Source organism: Eulemur rufifrons, chromosome 28 (assembly GCF_041146395.1).
Source record: "Eulemur rufifrons isolate Redbay chromosome 28, OSU_ERuf_1, whole genome shotgun sequence".
In the NCBI taxonomy this organism is placed as follows: Eukaryota; Metazoa; Chordata; class Mammalia; order Primates; family Lemuridae; genus Eulemur; species Eulemur rufifrons.
In genome coordinates, this window is record NC_091010.1 from 6,555,734 (window position 1) to 6,575,510 (window position 19,777).

At 52.2% G+C, this 19,777-nt stretch overlaps 1 protein-coding gene across 5 annotated transcripts in view; it reads right to left on the minus strand.

Annotated features, from left to right (window-relative positions):
- The window catches only part of ARHGAP22 (Rho GTPase activating protein 22), a 183,560-nt gene that overhangs the window by 105,752 nt on the left and 58,031 nt on the right, over nucleotides 1-19,777 (minus strand). For all 5 annotated transcript variants that reach the window (XR_011231646.1, XM_069460315.1, XM_069460317.1 and 2 more), the window contains exon 2: nucleotides 13,549-13,748. Coding sequence is in view for 4 of the 5 variants with exons in the window: in XM_069460315.1 (XP_069316416.1) it covers nucleotides 13,549-13,748 (200 nt within the window). In the remaining variant the exon portion in view is untranslated. The remainder of the gene's footprint in view (nucleotides 1-13,548; nucleotides 13,749-19,777) is intronic.

Consider the following 19,777-nt stretch of genomic DNA (forward strand, 5'->3'; position numbering starts at 1 on the left):
TGAAGTATTTTTGATGAAAACTTAGTGTTCAAATGGAGATATGTTGTAAGTGGATTCCAAAGACTTATTATGACAAAAAATGTAAACTATTTCATCAATACTTTTATATTGATTACATATTGAAATGTTAATTTTTGGATATATTGGGTTAAATAAAATATTATATATTGTTAAGATAAAAGACAACCCAATAGAAAAATGGGTAAAGGATATTAACAAAAAGAAATACAAATGGTCCAGAAACATATCACAAGACTCTCAGTGTGAAAGGACTGCTGGTACCCAATATTTGGGACAGTATGCAGAAATGGCCATTCTCATACATTTTTGGTGGAACATAATTTAATAAAGACTTTTTGAAAGCAATTTTGCAGTGTCTAAAAGAATTTATTATACAAATAAAATTTCCTTTAACCTGGTATTGAATTTGAAGAATTTGTTCCAAGGAAAAAGAAATACACAAAAATGTATGTATAATGATACTCAATGTAGCATTTTCTCTACTAGCAAAACTGGAAAGCAACTTGTTTGTCCATCAGTGGGGCAGTGGCTAAATAATTTCCGGTACAGCCACACCAGAATGCAGTAAATACAAAAGGTTTCCAAGCTGAATCTCTAAGGAAAAAATGAGCGCCAAACAAATAATTTCAGTACAGTCCCAGCCCAATTCTGTCCACTCCCAATAGCCCACAGGTTCATATGTGAATATTCGGGAAGCTTACACTTTGGGAGGTGGTAGAGGGAATGGGGTGGGGCAGCTTTTCTGTTTTGCTGTGTAATGTTTGCACAAAAAATAATTTTAACTAATATTAAGGCAAAAAAAAAAATAGATAATTTGGAGCGCTGCCCATGTCTGCTTAATGGGTTGCTGCCACGCAACCACCGTCAGGCTCTCACTGAATATTCCCCACTTAACGCACCGGGGCGGGCCAGCCTGCCCAGCGCTTCTGCAGCCCGGAATGTCCATCCATCATTCCGGGCAAAGGGGAGTGATTTTTCCCTCTCCCCACCCTTCTGCAAACATTTAGGGTGGCAGGTCTCTCAACTTCCCTCTGCCAGTCTGCACCAGCCCCTCAGGCAGGGAGCCCCTGCGGGTATCAGGAGGCGGCCATAGCTTGTTTTGCAAATATGACCCCTGTGGGGAACAGCAACCAGGTCACGACAGCCTGGAAGCCTCCGCTCCACCCAGGGGAACAAGCGGGATTTACAACAGCAACAGCGACTGGGATTTCTGTCCACATGCCTCTCTAGTCAGATGCCGCACACCCAGAACTTAATCAAATCGTGAGAAGATAAGCAAGGATTCCATTTTAAATCTGAGATGGTGTGGGACTGTCACAGAAACCTCACAGGGTTAGCCTCAGACAGATGGGGGTTCAACGCCAGCATGGCTGCTCATTGATAGTAACTGCTGGGACAAGCTTGCCTTACCCAGCCGGTTGCTCTGCAGTTAGTTCCACGGTAAGCCGGGACCCTAAGCTAGAGTCCAGGCCCCTGAGTCAGATGCCACAACAAACTGTGCGCCGCTGACTTGTCCTGAGTCATCCCAGGGAACCACCCCTCAGGCAGCCTCATCTCTTTGGGTTTCTGAGCCTTGTAGAAGGCTGTGGGATTGAGGCTGCACTAGCAGTCCCAACACAGTGGCCTTGGGCTCAGCCTCTCTTCCCCTCGGTCCTGTCACTCATGTGGGTGTTCCAGGGCCTAGGACTACCCTCCTAAGACTGCGGTGCCGTGCCGTGTTGGGAAGAGTCTGAGTGTGTGCGGGCAGTGCTCATTAATACCAGTGTCCTGGCCTCGGTGGCAGCCTGGCGTTGGGGTGCTGCCGAGTGGTGCCCTAGTGACACAGGGGAACTAATGCTGAAGTGACCCATGACACAGAACGTGTACCCCGGGGACTTCCTGGATGCTCTAGTGCAGGGGTCCCCAAACTATGGTGAGTTGTATAATTATTTCATTATATATTACAATGGAATAATAATAGAAATAAAGCGCACAATAAATGTAATGCGCTTGAATCATCCCAAAACGATCCCGCCACCCCCCACCTCGGTTTGTGGAAAAATTGTCTTCCGTGAAAACGGTCCCTGGGGGCAAAAACATTGGGGACCGCTGGTCTAGTGTTTATCTTGCCCTGGGAGCCGGTAGGAGAGGCACAGGTACCTGTACTTTATCACAGATTGCCGGCAGCCTGCGACTCCATGGGCTTCTCTTGTTTCTGAGTGTCCTTTACACTTTAGGCTGCGGCCACAAGACAGGGCTCTGGCCAGCGGGACTGGGCAAGCGTGATGACATCCACTTCCAAGCCTTGTCCTTTGAAACAGCCAGTGACCTCCAGCCTCCTTCCCCACCAGGTCAGCCTTGGTGGCCACAGAGACAGGTGAGCCCCACACCTGACCCACCGCAGACGTTGTCGCAGAGAGAAGTAAACTTTTATTGTCTTTAGCTGCTGGGATTTTGGGGACATTTAACATTGTTCATTTTACTAATTAGATGTCATTTTGAGAAAATACATGTTAGATAATTTTGTCCTGAGCACGTCACCTTGCCACATGCACAAAGAAGTTATAAAATCGTAGCGCTAGTTAAAGACTGTGTTTCCATGCTAGTATAGCCATTTAACTAATAACGATTATTTCCTTGCTCCTTGGATTGGATGTTGAGAAGGAAAAAGCAAGGAGAGGTCAGACTCGTCTACTTGCCATACGGCGCTGGGGGCCGTGGCCGATGGGGAGCTGTCTGCTCTGCCAGTGGGAAGCACTGACATGGCAGGTCTGGGTCCCGGCCTTGAGTGGTGACAGCTGTGTAGTGTCCACTTCCTGCCTGACCTTTGCCACTGGAGCATTGGAAGCAGCTCCACAAAGCGTGACTGAGGTCACTGTCCAAGAGGGGTTGTGGCCCCACACCCACTCCCAGCGGAATGCCCAGTTTGTGCAGGACTTGGCCTGGGCATGTGAGGTCCTGGGAGCATGAAAATGACCCTGCTTCTTCCTTGGCTCACTAGACCACATGGTAGGCCTCTTTGCCTCCCTGAAATATCTGGTGTTCTTGTGGAGGGGTTAATGGGGAAACTGAGATAAGCCAATTCCTCTGGCCACCCATGGTGTTTGGTTGCTGCGTCAGACACTGCAATCACGGTGTATGTGTTCAAAGGGAACCAGCCATCAGAGGGCATATGCTCTGAGCTTCTCTAGAAGGGAATGGCCACCCTCTTCTCTCCAGCATTTTCTCTGATCCAGGACTCAAGTGGTTGCGGGCACTGATTTCTGCCCCACCACGATGCTCATCCTGCCCTCGGCTCCTTTAGCATGGGGAGCCCTTGGTAGGTGCTGCCTGGCCCCTGCCCACGGCACGAGGAGCCCACAGGGACACGGGGCCTCTCCACTACCCAGCTCTGCAGCACTGATCCACAGCCCTGCCCTTCCATGCCGTTGTCCCTGCCACATTTTCTGGGGCTGCCTGGTGTTTTCAGCTTTCTTCCTCCATGATGAACAGACCATCCCAACGACTGACTCGCCTGGGAGCACTGGTGCGTCCAGAGTTCTGCCCTGAGCCTCGGAGTACACTCACTTGGAAGTTTTTTTCTGCTCAAAATGCAACTTTGGGACACGGCCAAGGGGCCCTCCTCTGGCTGGAAATGGTTTGATTCCGTCTTATTTCTGGGAGGCCCTGCAACTGGTGCCACGCTCTGGGGTACACGGTGCCTCTGGGAGAGAGGCCACTGTGCTGTTTAGTTGAGAACAGCTTAGTCTGAGAAGCACGGTGTAGACACTTTTTCCTCGACCTGCCCTGGCTGTGCCAGGCTGATCTGCTGCGCTGGCTGCTGCCAAGGGGCACCTGCTGCATTTTGCTGAGGAAGGCACACCTTGCCCCACCCTCTGCAAAGCCGCGGTCCATTCAGGAAACGTGCACGTCGTCCTCCCAGCCCTTCCAGATCACCTCCGTCACGCTGATAAGCTGTAACGCAGAAGGCCACCAGTGCGTTAAGCAGCTAGAATGCCCAAGGGACAATGCAAAGTAAGTTATGCTCTTCTAAACAATGAATAAAATGTTTCCCATCCTGCCGCAGTGTCACTTGATTCATTCTTCTGCCTAGCAATTTGACAAAACTCGTAATTTAACAATCAGTCTTCCAGCCATTACTGTGAACTAGCTGGGTTCAGTTGAAAGCCAGGGGATTGATCTGTCGTGTGGGAGGCACGTAAGTACTGTGAGCCAGCGTCTGTGCTGACCTAAATCAGCAGACCCGAGAGGCTCACCACGTCCTCGTGAACGGCCAGCGACGACGGGGGAACACAGGAGTCGTTTTGGAAGGTGAAGGTGCATCTTGTAGGCATGTAGCTCTGGGTGCAAAAGGATTCAGGGGCAACCAAGACGCTGTCACCGGTGATTTATTTGCTCTCAAGGTGTCATCAGGCCTCTCAGTAACTTGGTTTCCTTTCTCTAGAGCGACAGCAGAATATTGCCACGCCATCGTTAGTCGTAGCTGCTCCCAGCTAGGGCTGATGGAGTCGTTTCAGGACCACTGGGACTCGTATAAGATAAACTTTAAAACATATTTTTGGATGATTACTTTAATCATATATTATTCCCTGACATGCGGAAAAATTGTTTTAATTAAATATTGTTCAGAAATTGTTCAAAAACCAAGTTGACCACTGCTGCCAATTTGAATTTAGTAAGTAAATTTCTATTTGGTTTAAAATGACTTGTTTGGCTATAATTTTCATTTTGATCTGTTTAACGGTGGGGAGTCATGGTTCTCAACTAGCTGCAGAAATATAAGGCATCACTTTAAGAAAAACCACAAAATCTCATATTGGAACTTAATAATGATAACCTCTGTCTCTTTTTATAAGACTCCAGCGAATAATTCTTCACAAAATAAGCATTTGGAGTTGTCCCCAAGGACATTTTAAACAAGAAAATATTTATTGTTTAATTTTTCTTTTGCAGCACTAATGGAAGTGTGAATATCAGTCCCTGATTAACTCACGGTGACTTCTAAGGTGCTGCGGAGGACACTTCAGCAATAGTCGCTGAGTCATGCTGGGGCGGGGGGGGGGGGCAGCGTGACGTGTCAGGGCCCTCCTTTCTGCTCAGGTGTGCTCCTGCGTGCAGCTAGAGCACCTGGAATTTGCTGTGGCAAGATCTGTGGTAGCAGTTTGGGAGGTAATTAATTACTTGTTCTGTGGACAGAGATTTACAGATGGAAAGTAGGAAGGAAGAAGTGAAGTCAGACTCCTCAGAGCTTCTCAGAAGGTCAGGGGCAAGCCCAGTTGGAGACAGCATCTCCAAGGGCCTCATGGCGTCAAGGTCTGTAGCCATCAGCTCTCTTGCCACCAACAGTGTCACCACAGAGGCCCAACAGTGGAGCCAGGGTCCCAGATGCTCTGCATAAAGTGCCCTGAGGACTGTGAGGGGTGCCAACAGCAGGAATTCTGGGAAGCTGCCCTGCTCTGGCCAGACCCCCAGAGCAAGCCTGCTTCTTTGGCCTTGGATTTTGCTCATCCAGGATGGAACTTCTGCAAACCATATGGTCTAGATGAATCTAGTTCTTGTCCCTCCATCCATTCTTCCTTGCCTTGTAAGGTCTCCACTGACCTCTTGGCTTTGAGAGCTAGAAAGACACTGGAGATCATCTCTGGCCAACTTCCCACACAGTGACCAACTCTCCTCCAAGCCATTCATCCAAGTGATGGGCCGACCTCTGCTTGTCCAGCCCAGTAGACCACTCCATCAGAATGGAGTGTCCTTCACATATGGGGGCGTTTGTCCGTTTGTCTTCTGGTCTTGTTTGTATGAGGATACAGTGCTTTATATACTGCCCTTGCAAGATTTCTTCCCTCCAGGTGATTTATTCAGTTGTTTCTCCTATGGACAAGAGTCCTCCTGCCTGCCCGGTTCATGCCACACTGACGACGCAATGCCTCCCGGGGGGGTTGCCCTCCAGATGTGACCTGGTCTGACCACGGAAGAGCTCAGCAGGGCTTTGCTTCCCTTGTTCTCATTTCTGTGCATCCCAGGAAAGTCACTTAACATCTCTGTGCCTCCATTTCCTTATCTGGAAAGTGATGCTAATACTCATTCCTACACTGTTTTAGTCATCTACTGCTGTGTAACTAAAGCCAGAACTTAGTGCTTACAGAGCAGTGATGTGTTATTCCACGTGATTCCGTGGCAGGACTCAGTGGGCAGCTCTGCTCCACACAGTGCAGTCTGGAGTCACTCACGCAGCTGCATTCAGCTGGCAGCTGGGCTGTGCTAGAAGGTCCAAGAAGGCCTAACTCTCATCTGTCTGGGCCATGTGGTGTCTCCCTGCCCCACGGTCCCTCATTCGGTGGCCTGCCTAGGCATTCTTACAGCGTGGCAGTGGCTTTCTGCAAGAGCAGAAACTGTTTGCTGCTTGGGGGCCAAACCTAAGAGGTGACTGTGCGGCATCACTGCTGTTTCATTCTGTTGGCTGAATAGTCACTAAGACAGCTCAGATGCAGGAGGAAGGGAAATAGACTGCATTCGTTGTTGGGACAAGGGGCATTTGTGTCGGGAAGAGAGGAATGGGCGGTGGCCATCTGTGGAGACTATCTACCCCTTGTCTTGCAGGGTTGCTGTGAGAATTAAAGCAAGTTATTAATAATACATGCAAAGCACTTAGCACAGAGCCTGGTTTAGTGCACATATAAGAGTTAGCTTTTATTTAGATCCAAGCTGTCAATCATACCATGAAGTAAGGCAGAGCAAGCTCGGAGCCATGCTGCCTGCCCCTAGACTTCTCCGTTTGATTGAGTTGGGTGATTTGCTAAACTTTCACTGGGTACAATTCCACCCGGGGGAGAAGGTCACCACCTACCTGTTTAACCCCACCCTCATGGTAGTCCTATAAGGTAGGTGTGGTTATTCTTGTCTTACGAAGGGGAAACTGAGGCTCAGGAGTGAAATGTCTTCTCTGGTTACTAGCTAGTAAGCTGTGAAGCCGAAGTCCAGAAATCTGCCATTTTTCTCTGTCACCTGGGATCTGTGAAATAACTCGCTGAAGTTCAGACTCCAGGTGTTCGTGGCAGGCCTACCACCCTCCGGGTCTGGACTCCTATCAAGAGAGGCAAAGAAGACGACCTGCAGGGCTGGTCGAAGGCAGCCCCACACATTTGGGGGACCTTTGCTTTCCGGCTCTGCAACCGGCTCTTCACATTTCATATTAGAAGCCTTCTCATGCTTCTTGGAGGTCTTCCACTTCAGAACCCAGAAGAACTTCTAAGGATTATAGCAATCTTGTCTCTGAGTGTTCAGGCAGCAATGACTACACTCCAACCTCAACGACTTCCACTTGTCCAGTGTTTATTGCGGCTGGAGCCCCAGAGCACCACAACAAAAGCAGGAGCAAGAGGGCTTCAATGATCTGCCCAAATCTACAGCTAGTAGGAGGTATAAATGGGATGTGAACCCAGATATTCTGGTTGAAAGCAAAAGTATTTTTTTCCCCATTATAGTATGCATGCTGCCAGTCCACCCTTCTGAGCCTCACTTTCTCCACCTGTACAATGGAAATAAACTTTGCCTGCCCTTGTGGACCTGCTATGAGTCTCAAAAAAAAACCATGAATGTTTACTCAACAAGTGTTTATTGAGCTTCTACTATGTGTCAGGCACTCTCTGGACACTGAGACACAGAGGTGAACAAAACAGACAAAGTCCCGACCTCGGTGAGCGGACATTCTGTTAAGGGAAGGCAGTCAATCAGCTCCTTGACCACCCTCAGGCACTTTACAAAATGAAATGTTTTTCCGCTGAGGACCTAACACAAGGCTGGGCCAGAGTATTTAATTCACTCCATTTATTTATTTCTTCATTCGTTCATTCATAAGTGAGTATCTATTGCTCTAGGCCTGATGCCGGCCCCCAGTTCCCATACTTGAAAAATGGAGACAACCCAGGCACCTTCTCTGGGGCAAGGACCCAAGGGACGAAGTTTGGTAAACAGTAGGCTGGGGAAAGAAAGGATTGGCTGCAGGCCAGAACATTCCTGTGATCTCAGCTATGGGACTGGATGGCCTTGGCCTCTCTTTCTTCTCCTGGGATTTCCTCTCTCCTAAAGATTTCTGGTTTCTGATTGTCCAATATTATTGTTCACTCCCGGAAGTACATGTGCTTTCCAATATATCTTGTCTTGCTCCTCCCAATCCCAAGCTTTTACTCTAAATTCAATCAAACTTTAGATCAATCTTCTGCTTCTTATTGCTAAGCTTCTCATCACTTATTCGCCTGGTGGGGAAAAAATAAACCCCAAAACCTAGCCTGTTCTCAAAGTGATTTTTAAATTGCCTCTGCTAGAACCTGCAGCTGCATCAGCCACGGTGGGCAGGTGAGGAGGGGGATAGATTTCAAACACCACCTCCCACGCTCGCTCTCTCCCCTGCTTCCTCCAAGCCCCCCAGCCCCTTGTTCTAGCACAGTGGGGACTTTCGTGGCCTCACCTGATATTAGGACAACGGTTCCATATAAATGGTCTCTCTGCCCCTAGCCTGGCCCCCTCCGGCCCCCGCCTGTGCTGGTGCGGGATGACCTCCCTCCTGGAGCTTCGACAGGTATTAGCACCCCAAACTTCACTGACCCCAACACTGCCAGCAGAGTGTGGATCCAGCGCCCGGTATGGCCCCCAAGCCCCTCCACATCTGGCTTCTGGTCCCACATGTGCGGTCTGTGTTTCTGCCCTGACAATGTAGGATGTGCCTCATGCCCTACACTTCAGAGGCTCCAGGCTCCTCCTGGGGTGTGGGCTGCCAGGCACACCCCACCACGGCTCTGCCACCCTGTCCCTGGGTTCCTTTCAAACACGTCTCCGAGCACCCCTGCAGGGGCCAAGGTGGGGCTCAGCTGCCCGTCTAGAAGTGGGAGTCCTTGCCTGCCCGCCCCCTCCACCCCTTTCCGGTTATCTGAAGAGCCCTCTAGAGCTGTGGCTCTGTCACAGTCCTGTTTTGGTTTTAGTTTTTCCTCTCTTGTTTAAGTTTTAAAAATATTTTAAAATATGGACTTAATATAGACTCACAATGAGAAATTAACAGGACACACAAAAAGCTCAAGTTGACTTTACCAACACCTCACTCTCCGGCCCCCGCAGCCCACCCATGGCTTTGATCTGTCTTATTTGCATTCTCAATATCTCAAAAGTAAATTGCTTCACCTGTTTGAAAGGTTAAGTTATACGGCACATAGTTGAAAGAATCTAACGGTTCCACACGACTTGTGAGACAGCCACGCCTTCTTCTGCTGCCTCGGCTGGATCTGTCACCCACCCTCTACTCTCTTAGTCTCTCTTTCCTTTTCTTTTTTGGTGTTTATTCCTGAATAGCATGCCCTCATTACTACCTCTTGATTTCGCATTCTAGGCATATCTATGGAACTCCCAGCAAGGGGGCGAGACTTGGCTTCTTGCCCCTCCCCCACCCCGCCCCGGCCCACCCACACACCTTCCCGAACCTCCTCTTGCAGCAATTTTGGTTTTATCAGTGCTCAGTTTATACTCCCACCCGGGGAAGTTATTTGAGGCATTTCTCTAAAGACTCCTTCCCTTTCTCTTCTCGATTTCTTCTATTTGGACACTGGGTTCTCTCCCCTGTGTCCTTCTCTGTTATTTTTCTCTTCCTCCTGGGAGCGTCAGGTTTTTCATCCAACCCTTCTTTTAAAGTTTTTCCTTCCTGATGATATCTTATTTCTGACTTCTGGGAGTTGGCTTGTCCTCTGACTCTTCCATATTTATAGTCTCTCTTTGAGGATGTTAAAGTAGTTTTGTGTAGAACTTTTCTTCCCCCTGCATAGTTTCTGCTTCCTCCCACTTGCTTTTTGTGTTATTCCTGTTTTTGTCTCTGTCCTTCGTATGAGATTCTTTCCTTAAATGTCTGGCGACCCAGGCCCTTTCCTCCTACTTGGGAGCGGTTCCTGAAGGAGCCACTGCGTGGTGTGTGAGGAGGGGCGGGGAGCTGTCTCCTCGGTGGGCGTACGGAGGGTTCACCTGGGCCATTTCACTGGGGAACCCTAGCAGATTCTTCAGTTTCCTTGCTGGGGGCTGCTCCTGACTGCTGAGCCCCAGTGTGGATGAAGGCTAAGGGTTAAGCAACTGGTCTGCACGTGGACTTTGACCTGCCCTCCTGTTCTCAGTGTGGCCCTCCCAGCGAGAATGGGCCAGTGTCCCCAGTCTGAAGGGCCTGCCTCTTACCCTTCCCAGGGAACAAACTTCCAGTCTCACACCTGAGTAGGGAATGGCAGTCACCTCTGGGCACGAGGTTGTTCAGAAGATCTGAGACCCAACTGCTTTTTGAACTGACCTTCACCCAGTGCTCCTGTTTTTAGGTCCTCTTTTGTCTGCGTTTCCAGAGGTGAGCTCCTGCCACGTCCTGAGGCTGTGGGAGTTCTGCCTCAACACCGGACAGCCCTGTGCTCTCCTGGGTCCGGCTTGGCCTCTGGCTCCCTTGGGTGGGCTAGATAACCAGCTCCCCCTGTGCCGCCTGCTCTGCCGCACCCAGCGGGCTGCCTCTCCACTCCCCCCCCCCCCCCCCCGCCCCGTGCTCTCCCATCCAGGTGTGCTTTCACTTTCAAAAACATCCCTTTAGTGCTGTTTCCTGGCATTTTGGGACATGGATCTGGCATCCTTCACTGGAAGTTTGGATTTGAGTTTCGTTTTTCTCATTTACCGGGAACATATGACAAAGTGTGTGTGTTTGATTCCCACGTTATGGATCTTACTCTGTCTTGCACACACCCTCACCCGATGCCATTTTCTTATTGATTCCTGTTGTTTTTCCTTCTGCATTATCAGTGATTGTGTCTCTATGATTTCATTTTTTGAACAGCTTTTTTTAAAAAGGAAACAGTGAGTATTCTTTGTTTCCTTGTTTATATATTCTTCCAAGCTATGTCGTTAGGAGCATAAAAGTCCATGGCTGCTGTATTTTCTCAAGAGATTATCTGTAATATATTATCATAAAGTGTGTCTCTGTTCCCTTCTGTTCTTGTCACCTTAAATTCTATTTTATTTGATGTTGTTAAATTTGCTTTCTTCTTCCTCACATTTACTGGCTTATCTTTTTGTTCATCCTTCTGTTTTTCAGTCTTTTTGTTTATCCTGCTCCCTTATTTAGACCCCATCTCCCTTTGTCTTTTCAGAGACAGATGAATCTCACCTGTTCGTGTGTGTTGTGACAGCTGAAATGTCTGTGCCTTTTATCCTTCCCCCCATTTTCTCCCCATTTGTTGATTGATCACATGTAATTTGCTACATTTTTTTCTGTCATGTTTTGGAAGTTATACTTTCTTTCTATTCTGTTCCATCTCTTCAAAACCAGCACACCCACAGACAAAGGCCTGAGACAACTGGACTCACAGTGAGTCTGCAAACCGTGGACGTGAATTGGCCTGATCAGCAAAGAACGTGGCAGGAGTGTTCATGGCTCAACATTTCAAGGTTTGAAATCACTAAGGGTTAAAACCCTGGAACCCTGATTAGTGACCCTTTATTTGTCTATCTGTTGGAAACCCTCGGGGTCGTGTCCTGGGAGACGCTGGAGGGACAAGGGCCCGCTCAGGCTGTGTTGTACGGCGCCTTCGCTTGCTCTCCCCACCTGCGCTGTGCCAGCCACTTCCTCTTTCTCCATCCCGGGTTTTCCCACCTGTGTGCTCTCTGCTGCCAGTGAGAAGGGGAGAGGGGAAGAGACAAGGGCCTTGGAGAGAGAAGCAGGAATGTGGGCTGAGTGCGCCCATCACCCTGTGCTGTGGGCCCTGGGCAGCGTCAGGGTGGCTGGACGTCTCTCTCCCTGACGTTGCTCTGGTGGGGGCGTCCAACAGGGGGTTGCTGACCGCCTGGGCACTCTGTCACTGTGAACAGTGAGCAGGGCATGTTTTTCCAGGAACCGATATTGAGAATTATCCCATTACATGTAGATCACGCAATTAAATAGAAATTTGTGGGGCTTTTTTGCCAGCAGCCGTGCAAGTTTGAGATCATACTGTATAAGCCAAATGAATCAAAATTGACCAACAGTCCCCTTGAGATTGGGAACCTGTGCCACGGGGCTGCCATAGCAGTCAGGCTTTGCTGGGAAGAGGAAATTAGGGGAAGTTATAATGTCCAAGAGGCTTTGGGAGTGAGTGCCAGCCAGGCCCAGAGAGGCCACAAGGGCCCGGGGCGGAGGCTGGCATCTGCTGGGAGATGCTGGCTCCTTTCTGAGAGCCGCTCTACTCCCTGGCAGTGAGTAAACCCTCCCCTGTTCCGGTTTAGGTCAGGCCTGAGGGCTGCTCTGTGTCCAGTCCAGTGGCTGGGGATATCGATGCCTCCCTTTTGTTAGCTGCTTCCACCAGAAACCGCTGGGGGCTGGAAAACGTTGCAGGTGAGGGGGAGGAGTGTCGGGTTCAGGAATTCTGGGGATGGAGGTTCCTCATGGAGACAGCTGATGGGAGAGGGCTCACCATGAGGAGTATATGGAGACGCTGGCGGCAGAGGAGGCTCTGTCCATGTGCGGCTGGGTGTCCTCAGGGTCATTGCACCTGGGCTCACCCAGCACCAGGGTGCAGTGCCCCCAGCAGGCAGCACGGTGGCCTGGGCCAGGAGGAGGGTGGTAGCAGGGCCCCAGGCAGGGCTTGAACAGGCTGGGGGCCCCAGCAACTTTGGTCACAGTCATCAGAATGACAGGTCACCAACAGGTCAGCCAGGAAAGCCAGGACATTAAGGATACACTCCGAGGGCTGACACTTCGTCCTCAGCGTGCTCAGAAGAATGGCAAGAGGGGAGAAAGGGACATTTTCTTGCGTCCAAGCACCTCCTCACACCTTACCCATTTCCGCGCCCCCTCTCTGCCCTGCACCGCCCGAACACCTGAGCTGTGCACAAGGCCCCGCCCACCACAGCTGCGACTCCCTTTCTGACTCAGAGCCTGGACCAAGAGCCGCCTTTGGAACAAGTCCTTTAGGGTCCTTTCCCCATTTTTCCCCAAGAGATATCCCTTCTCTCCCCGAAACCCGTTCCAAGGACTGGATTGCCCAGTGCTGCCAGGCAGCTGTCTGGGATGGCCACATGCAGAGCGCGTCGTGACAGCATTTGCACGGCACAGCGAGACCGGGCCGTGCCGTGGGGAGGAGCGACTAGTTGCCCTGAGTGTGCGCACTTAGGGCAGTCTGGGTGGAAGGCAGACGTTTGAGGCCCCCAAGGTGGGTCTTCCAGGGCTGGTGGGAAACGGAAGCCCGTGTGAGCCCTGCCGCAGAGGCAGCAGACACAGGGGCTTCACAGTCTGAGGTTGGATTTGCCTGGGGGGACCCCTTTTCCTGCATGATGAAAGTGATGAAATGTGTGCACGTGTGTCCTTCTTGGAAGCACCAAGGGGCTGAAAAGCCCTGGAAGAGTCCTTTCCGCAGGCTGTGCGGGAATGCTCTCTACTGACACCACAAGGAAGATTTCCATCACAGCAGTTGCGGATGTGTCTCAGAAAAACAAGCTGTGACACTGGGACCACGGGCAAAGTCCACCCTCCCTTGGGGGCCCATGGGGCACAGCACATGCGATTCTCACCTGGGGCTTGGTCTCATCTTTGTCCTTGTAGTAGAAAAGATGCTCCCCGCGCAGCACGAACCAGCGCTGCTGCCAGCTCTTCACGATGCTCCTCTGCTTCCTCAGCCAGCCCGCCTTCAGCACGGGGCCTGCGCCGTGGGGACACGGCGGCCGCCCGGGGCTCCGGCTCTGCTCCCCCATCACCAGGCTCTTGGAGCGGGCTGCAAGCCAAGACACACACCGTGAGCATGAAGACGGGCACGCCTGCTGTCAGTCCTTGCCTGTCCTGGGGCGCCGGCTGCCCTGCAACTGAGGCAGGAGCGTAAGCGCGCTGGGCCTATGTCCCTCTGGGCTTGACGGGGCGTGGGCTGGACGCCTCAGCAGCAGCAGTGAGGTGACCCACCCAAGGTGGGGACACAGCCTGCCTGCCTGAGGGGTTTCTGCTCTGTCTCTGGCTCCTGGGATCTCCATTTCTCCAGGTTTTTCCATCCATGCAGCCATCCACCCATCCAATTGTTCAATGAATTGTTTATTTACTCATTCAGTCACTATTTATCGAGTACCTACTCTGTGCCAGGAACTGTTCCCATTTTCCAGGGGATAAAGCAGTGAAATAAGGAACAGATAAAAATCTGGGTTCTCCTGGAGCTCACATTCTAGCAGGTTCTGTTCCTCAGGTCCAGAGGAAGCTGGTCCAGTCCAGAACCCCTCCCTGGTTTCTGCTCGGGCCCTGTCCTCTGGAGGAGTCAGACCCCCCCCAATGCCTCCCTCTCGCTGCCCTGGGACCATCCTGCAGTCTGTGCCTGGACAGCAGGGCCTCTGCTTCAGCTGTTTACTGTGACTTGGTGGCTCCCTGGTGGGCGCGGGGCCAGCAGTCCTACCTCTGAGTGCCCTGAGTCCTGCTGGGTCCTTTCTCTCTCCAGCTGATGTCGCTGAGCAACACCCTGCCAGGGCTGGCACAGCCCTCCACAGAGATGACTGAGTTCTTGTCCCTCCGCCCCACCCCGCCCCTCTGTGCTCCCCTTCCTTCTCTCTCCTTTGTCCCCGGGGTGGCTCCTCTCCTCCTGGTGGCCAGTAACAAGGACAGTGCTACAGTGATCACTAGGAGGGGTCATCAGGGACTCTGGAGGAACAATTCTAAGTTGAAATGTAATCATATTTGTAATTCTTAGCCCACAGATCCTAACTTCGGTCCCTGTGACCCGTGGTTCTGGCACTGTCCCTGTGATTCTGCGTGTGTATATGCGTGTATGTGTGTGAGCACCTCCTGCTACACCAGTGACTGCAGTTCCTAAGCCTGGCCTCCCCTCTGCCCACACTGTTCCACTAGCCTGGACCTTTCTTCCATTCCTCGCCCAGCCAACCCCCAGCATGGGTGCATGGCGAGCTCCTACTCATCCTTCAAGATCCAGCTCAAGTGACTCTCCTCCACGAGACCTTCCTTTTGAGTCTCCTCCAGACGGTCATTCTCTCACCCCCCAGGACACAGAGCCCAAGGCTGGTCATCATCTGTGTGGTCGCCTTTCTGCCCTCTAGACTGAGAGGTGGGGACGGGAGGGAGTGACGTCTCACCAGCTCTGCACGTGTAGCCCTCGTCAGCGCTCGGGCAGGGACTGGATGCAGGCATGGCAGCCAAACATCATAGGGCACTTAAGGATGCCTGTATTTTTAGACATGTTTGTACCTTAACATGACATTAAATGTCACGTGACACTCAGATGGCATCTGGGGACACCATACAGCCTGGTGGTTCCCAGCTCTGCCTCGAGTGTCATGCAGCCCAGAGTATAATCCTGAATCTACCCTTCTTACATGGGTCCCTGCTCTGGAAGGGTCTGCTCATGGATAGCAGCAGGGCTCATGATGTCATCTTCTCTCCTCTCTGGCACCCAGGTAGCCGTGACGGCTCTGTGGGTATCACCAGCCACGCAGGTGGGGCCATCAGGTCCTCACCCACTTGGCCTTGACACCCCGCTGCCAGGCCTGTGCTGTTGGTGAGGTTGGCGTTGACTGTGCCAGCCTTGCCTTGGCCGTGTTTTGGCCCAGAGAGGAAGTGGGCTGTTTCCACGCTCGCCCCAGCACATTGAAACAGCATTGGTGATCCCTGAGGGCAGTGGGTTTGTTTCAGAGACTAAAGAGAAGCAAACCAGGGAGTCAGGTGGGTTGCATGGCCAGCTCCTTCCAGGCAGCCCGGCACACCCTGAACCCGGGGCTGAGCTTCACTCGATCTTGTGTTTAGACTGATCTACACTTTTGTTCCAATCTCTCTGCTGGGCCTGGTCTCTGTGCCCACATTTAGAGTGTGCATCCCTCCTTTATTTCTGTGTCTGTTTATCCCTGAGACTGATACACCACCCATTACCTTGACAGTCCCATGTTGCTGGACATTCGCATTCTTTCCAATGTTGTTAGTTAAAAAGACAATGGGGCCCAGTGGAAGAAATACAGGCTTTGGAAGAAGGCTTGGGTTGGGATCATTGCCAGCTCTGTGAACTCTCTGGGCCTCAGTCTGCCGATCAGCACACTGGGTCCATACAGGACAGCAATACCCCACCCTGCAGTGTGAGCTGGAGGAAGGCAGACAGCCATGCCTGGCAAAGTGCTCCTCACACACGAGGTGCTCAGTAACTGGCTACCGTGGGGATGACGGTGGGGATGATGGAAATGGTGCGGTGGGCGTCTCCATGCAGAGTTTGTTTCCCTAAGCTGGGCTCCCAGCAGTGGGCTCGTGGGGCAGAGGGGATGGACAAATCTATGGCCCCTGTCTCTTTAGGTGCCGTTACACATTGCAAGACGGTGTGTGGCTGTGTCACACTACACAAGTACACTAGTGTATCTTTCTCCATAATCACCAACATTAAATATTATAATTTGCATATTCCTTCCTACACAATTTAGTAGATATAAAATGACACGTAGCTATTGTTTTAGCTCACTCTTTTTGGATTAGGATTATTAATCAGGCGGAACACCTTTGCGTAGGCTTCCACTGACTGCGTGAAAGGTCTGCTCACTCCCTTTGCCCATTTGACCGATCGCCCCCTGGCAGGAGGAGTAGCTGGAGTCCCGGAGGTCCACAGTCACTCGGGCCCTCTTCCCCTGTCCACGGCAGCCTCCGTCCTTCCCTGCAAGTCTTCCTGCAGCCCCAGAAAGGCTGCCCTTCCATTTCCAGGCGCCCGAAGCACCTTGTCCCGGGTCTGTGCTGCACAGACCTGGCCCCTCTGCCAACTCAGCAACCCCATGTGGAGGACACAGACTTGGAAGAAACGCCCTGTCAGGCAAGGCAGGTGGCAATTGTGCCCGATGGGACCCAGCAGCCTCAGGGGGCCTTTCTGCTGCCAGGACTGCCCCTCCCCTGCCCCTCTGTCCCTCCTCCGTCTCAAGCCATCCGGAAGCTGAGCGAGGCTGGACTCAGCAGGCAATTGCTGACCCTTTCCAGTCCGAGGCTGTAACAGGCCCTGGGGAGATGGTGCCCATCATGAGACAAGGGCTACCAGGACCCCAGTTTTCTGATGGAATCTGGCATAGGATTGAGGGGGGCGAGGGGACAGGTGTGTCCCTTCAGTTACTCAGTTTTCTTCTCTGGGTCTCAATTTGCTCATCTCTAAAATTCCTTTACTGGGTTAAGAATCTCTGGTAAAACGAAGTCACTGGTGTCTGGCTTTTGTTTTACAATTGCCTGAGGTTGCTAACGTGGGACTTGGCAGACAGCGGTGACCCTCTGGGTGAGGATTCTCTGGAGCTGGTGGGTGAGCCCACGTCTCCACGGCCTAGTCTCAACTTCTCCTTTTCCTCTTCTCAGGGAATCTGCAAGGGCTACCGAGAACCCTCTGTCCTTCCACTGATGTTTGTGAGCACCCTCTGGGGTCTCCGGTGGGGACTGAAGTCACGGAATGTTCCAGGGCTACATCCCTGGTTCCGTCTCTTATCTTCTAGTACAACAGGGCCTGAAGCTGGCTCGGTCAATGAGTCATAAGTGCTGCTAGGACCAAGAATGCACCCATCCTTCCTTCCACACCCCCACAGCCTCCCACATGGGGCTGGCCTATGATAGGGGCTCAAAAATCCTTGGTGACTCATCAGTGCTGCCGGACTCACCTGAGCACCACTGAGCCTTCTGCCCCGGGGCTGGGCACCGTCTGCAGAGGTGCTCACTGTCTGGGTGTGTCCGCCCCAGGAAGGCTGAGCTCTCTGGGCACAGGACTGTGGCTGCTGAGCCTGGCAGAGAGCAGGAGCCTACACACTTGCACAATCAGTGTGGCTGACTGCGGGACTGGCCTCAACGTGGCACAACAAAGAAGGTGGGTGCATTCTGTGCCCAGGTGCCCTGGACACGAGCCGTCCTGCGAGCGGCAGGTAAGGTGAGAGCTGGCAGTGGGGGCACGTCCACTGGGGCAAGAGCGCTGGGCTCCTCCTCAGGCGGGAAGCTGAAGCTGGTCTCTATTTGAGCAGATGCAGGCGCCCCCGAGGGTCCCACCTGCCCCGGAGAAGAGGAAAGGCCCCCTCCAGCCCCTCCCCCGGGAGGCACTTCCTGCAAATGCTACTTAAGCTGCCTAAGTAGCCCCAGTTTTTCCCCAACTGGTCAATGGCACAGATATTACTTATAAGGCCAGTTGAGGTTCTTGAAAGGAAAATAATCATTGCTATGACTTATTAATAACCGCCGTTGCTGTCCTCAGCACTTCCTTTAATCAATTTATTAGGTTCCATAAATATTTAAACCAGGCTTCAAGTCAAACAGCTCTGGCATTCGCAGGCTCCAGAACGGATTCCAGTTTCTGGAGCGGCCCCAGGGCCAGGCCAGGGCAAGCGAGCGGGTGCCCTTTGCCCTCTTAAAGCCAGGGCTTTTCTGCTCACAGAACGACCATTCATTCATTCATTCATTCCAAATCTATGGCACTCCTCCAGGGATGGAGCAGAATCCTGGGTTGAGGGTGTTCCCACGAGGAGTTCCCAGTCTAGTGGGGAAATACACCACGATACCACGCTGGGACGAAAGAGCCACAGGCCACGCGAGAGAGGCAAAGGCTGCAGACGCTGAAACACAGGTGCAGACCTTTCTGCTGTCGACCTCTGCGGAGCCACCCAGGGGAGGGAGCACCCAGCGGGCCCTGAAGGATGACCAGACGCGGGTGGACCTCAGGGAGGTGGGGCTCGGATTTGGGAGGGAGGAAGTAGCGTGGCATTTGCCATCTCTCGGCTCGCTTGAGCGCATGCGCTGTGTGGATGCTGCCACCTCTTGTCGCTGACAAGCGGGTCTTGCGAGGGCCCACACATCCACCTCTCCTTCCTCACCCCCAGTCCCCTACCAAGCCCTGGCTTTTCCTGATATTGCTCTGACCAAATCCAACAGCCTGGTTCTGGCTCTCAGCCTCCGAGACCCTGTGGTGGCTCAGACACTGTTACTCACCCTGTCCTTCTGGAAGCTGCTCCCCTACCTCAACTGCGCATGTGTATGCCCGTCTCTCACTGCCTGCCCAGCCTGCTCTGGCCTTGACTTCCTCCGTCCTCCCAATGCTGTCACCCGGGGCTGTCCCACACACTTCTATTCCCGCACAAATCCCAGGTCTTTATTTCTGCCTGGATCTTGCTCAGGAACGTCAGACCCATGTATCAAACCATCTGCAGGACACTCCGTAGGGACATCTCATGGTTCTCTGGGCCAGTGTCCAAGTCCAACAAGTGCACATCCCTCCCAAACCTGCTGCTTGTCACTCTCAGCTGGGGCTCCACGACCAACCAGTCTGGACAGTCTGGAGTTGCTCTGACAAATCCCTCCCTCTCAAGCCCTAGAGTCAATTAGCCTGCAAATCTGAAGATTCTGGGTCTGCACTCTACTTCCTTTGCATATCCCCTTTACGGAGTCAATTCACATATAACCGTCCCTGGCCTGGGCCACTTCCTCACTCCCAGCTCCTGGCCTCCCCCAGATTTTCCAGAATCCATATGCAGCTGCCAGGGGATCTTCCTACACGCACATCTGGAAATCTCACTCCTTTCTCACAGTAGTCACGGTAATGTATTGTGCCCAGAGTAGAGTCCAGCCCCAGCCTGGCAGTCACAGGCTCTCACAGCACGGCGCCATCCAGTGTGACCACAGCCGCGCCCTCTGCCCAGGCATCTCAGTCAGCGGAAAGCCCATCCTGCGGCTGGCCCCGTTCCCAGCCACCGCCACTTGTCCTGAATCGCAGGGCAGCCAGCGAGCGCTCTCACCCATGGCAGTCAGGTCATGCTGTGCCCTGTGAAGACC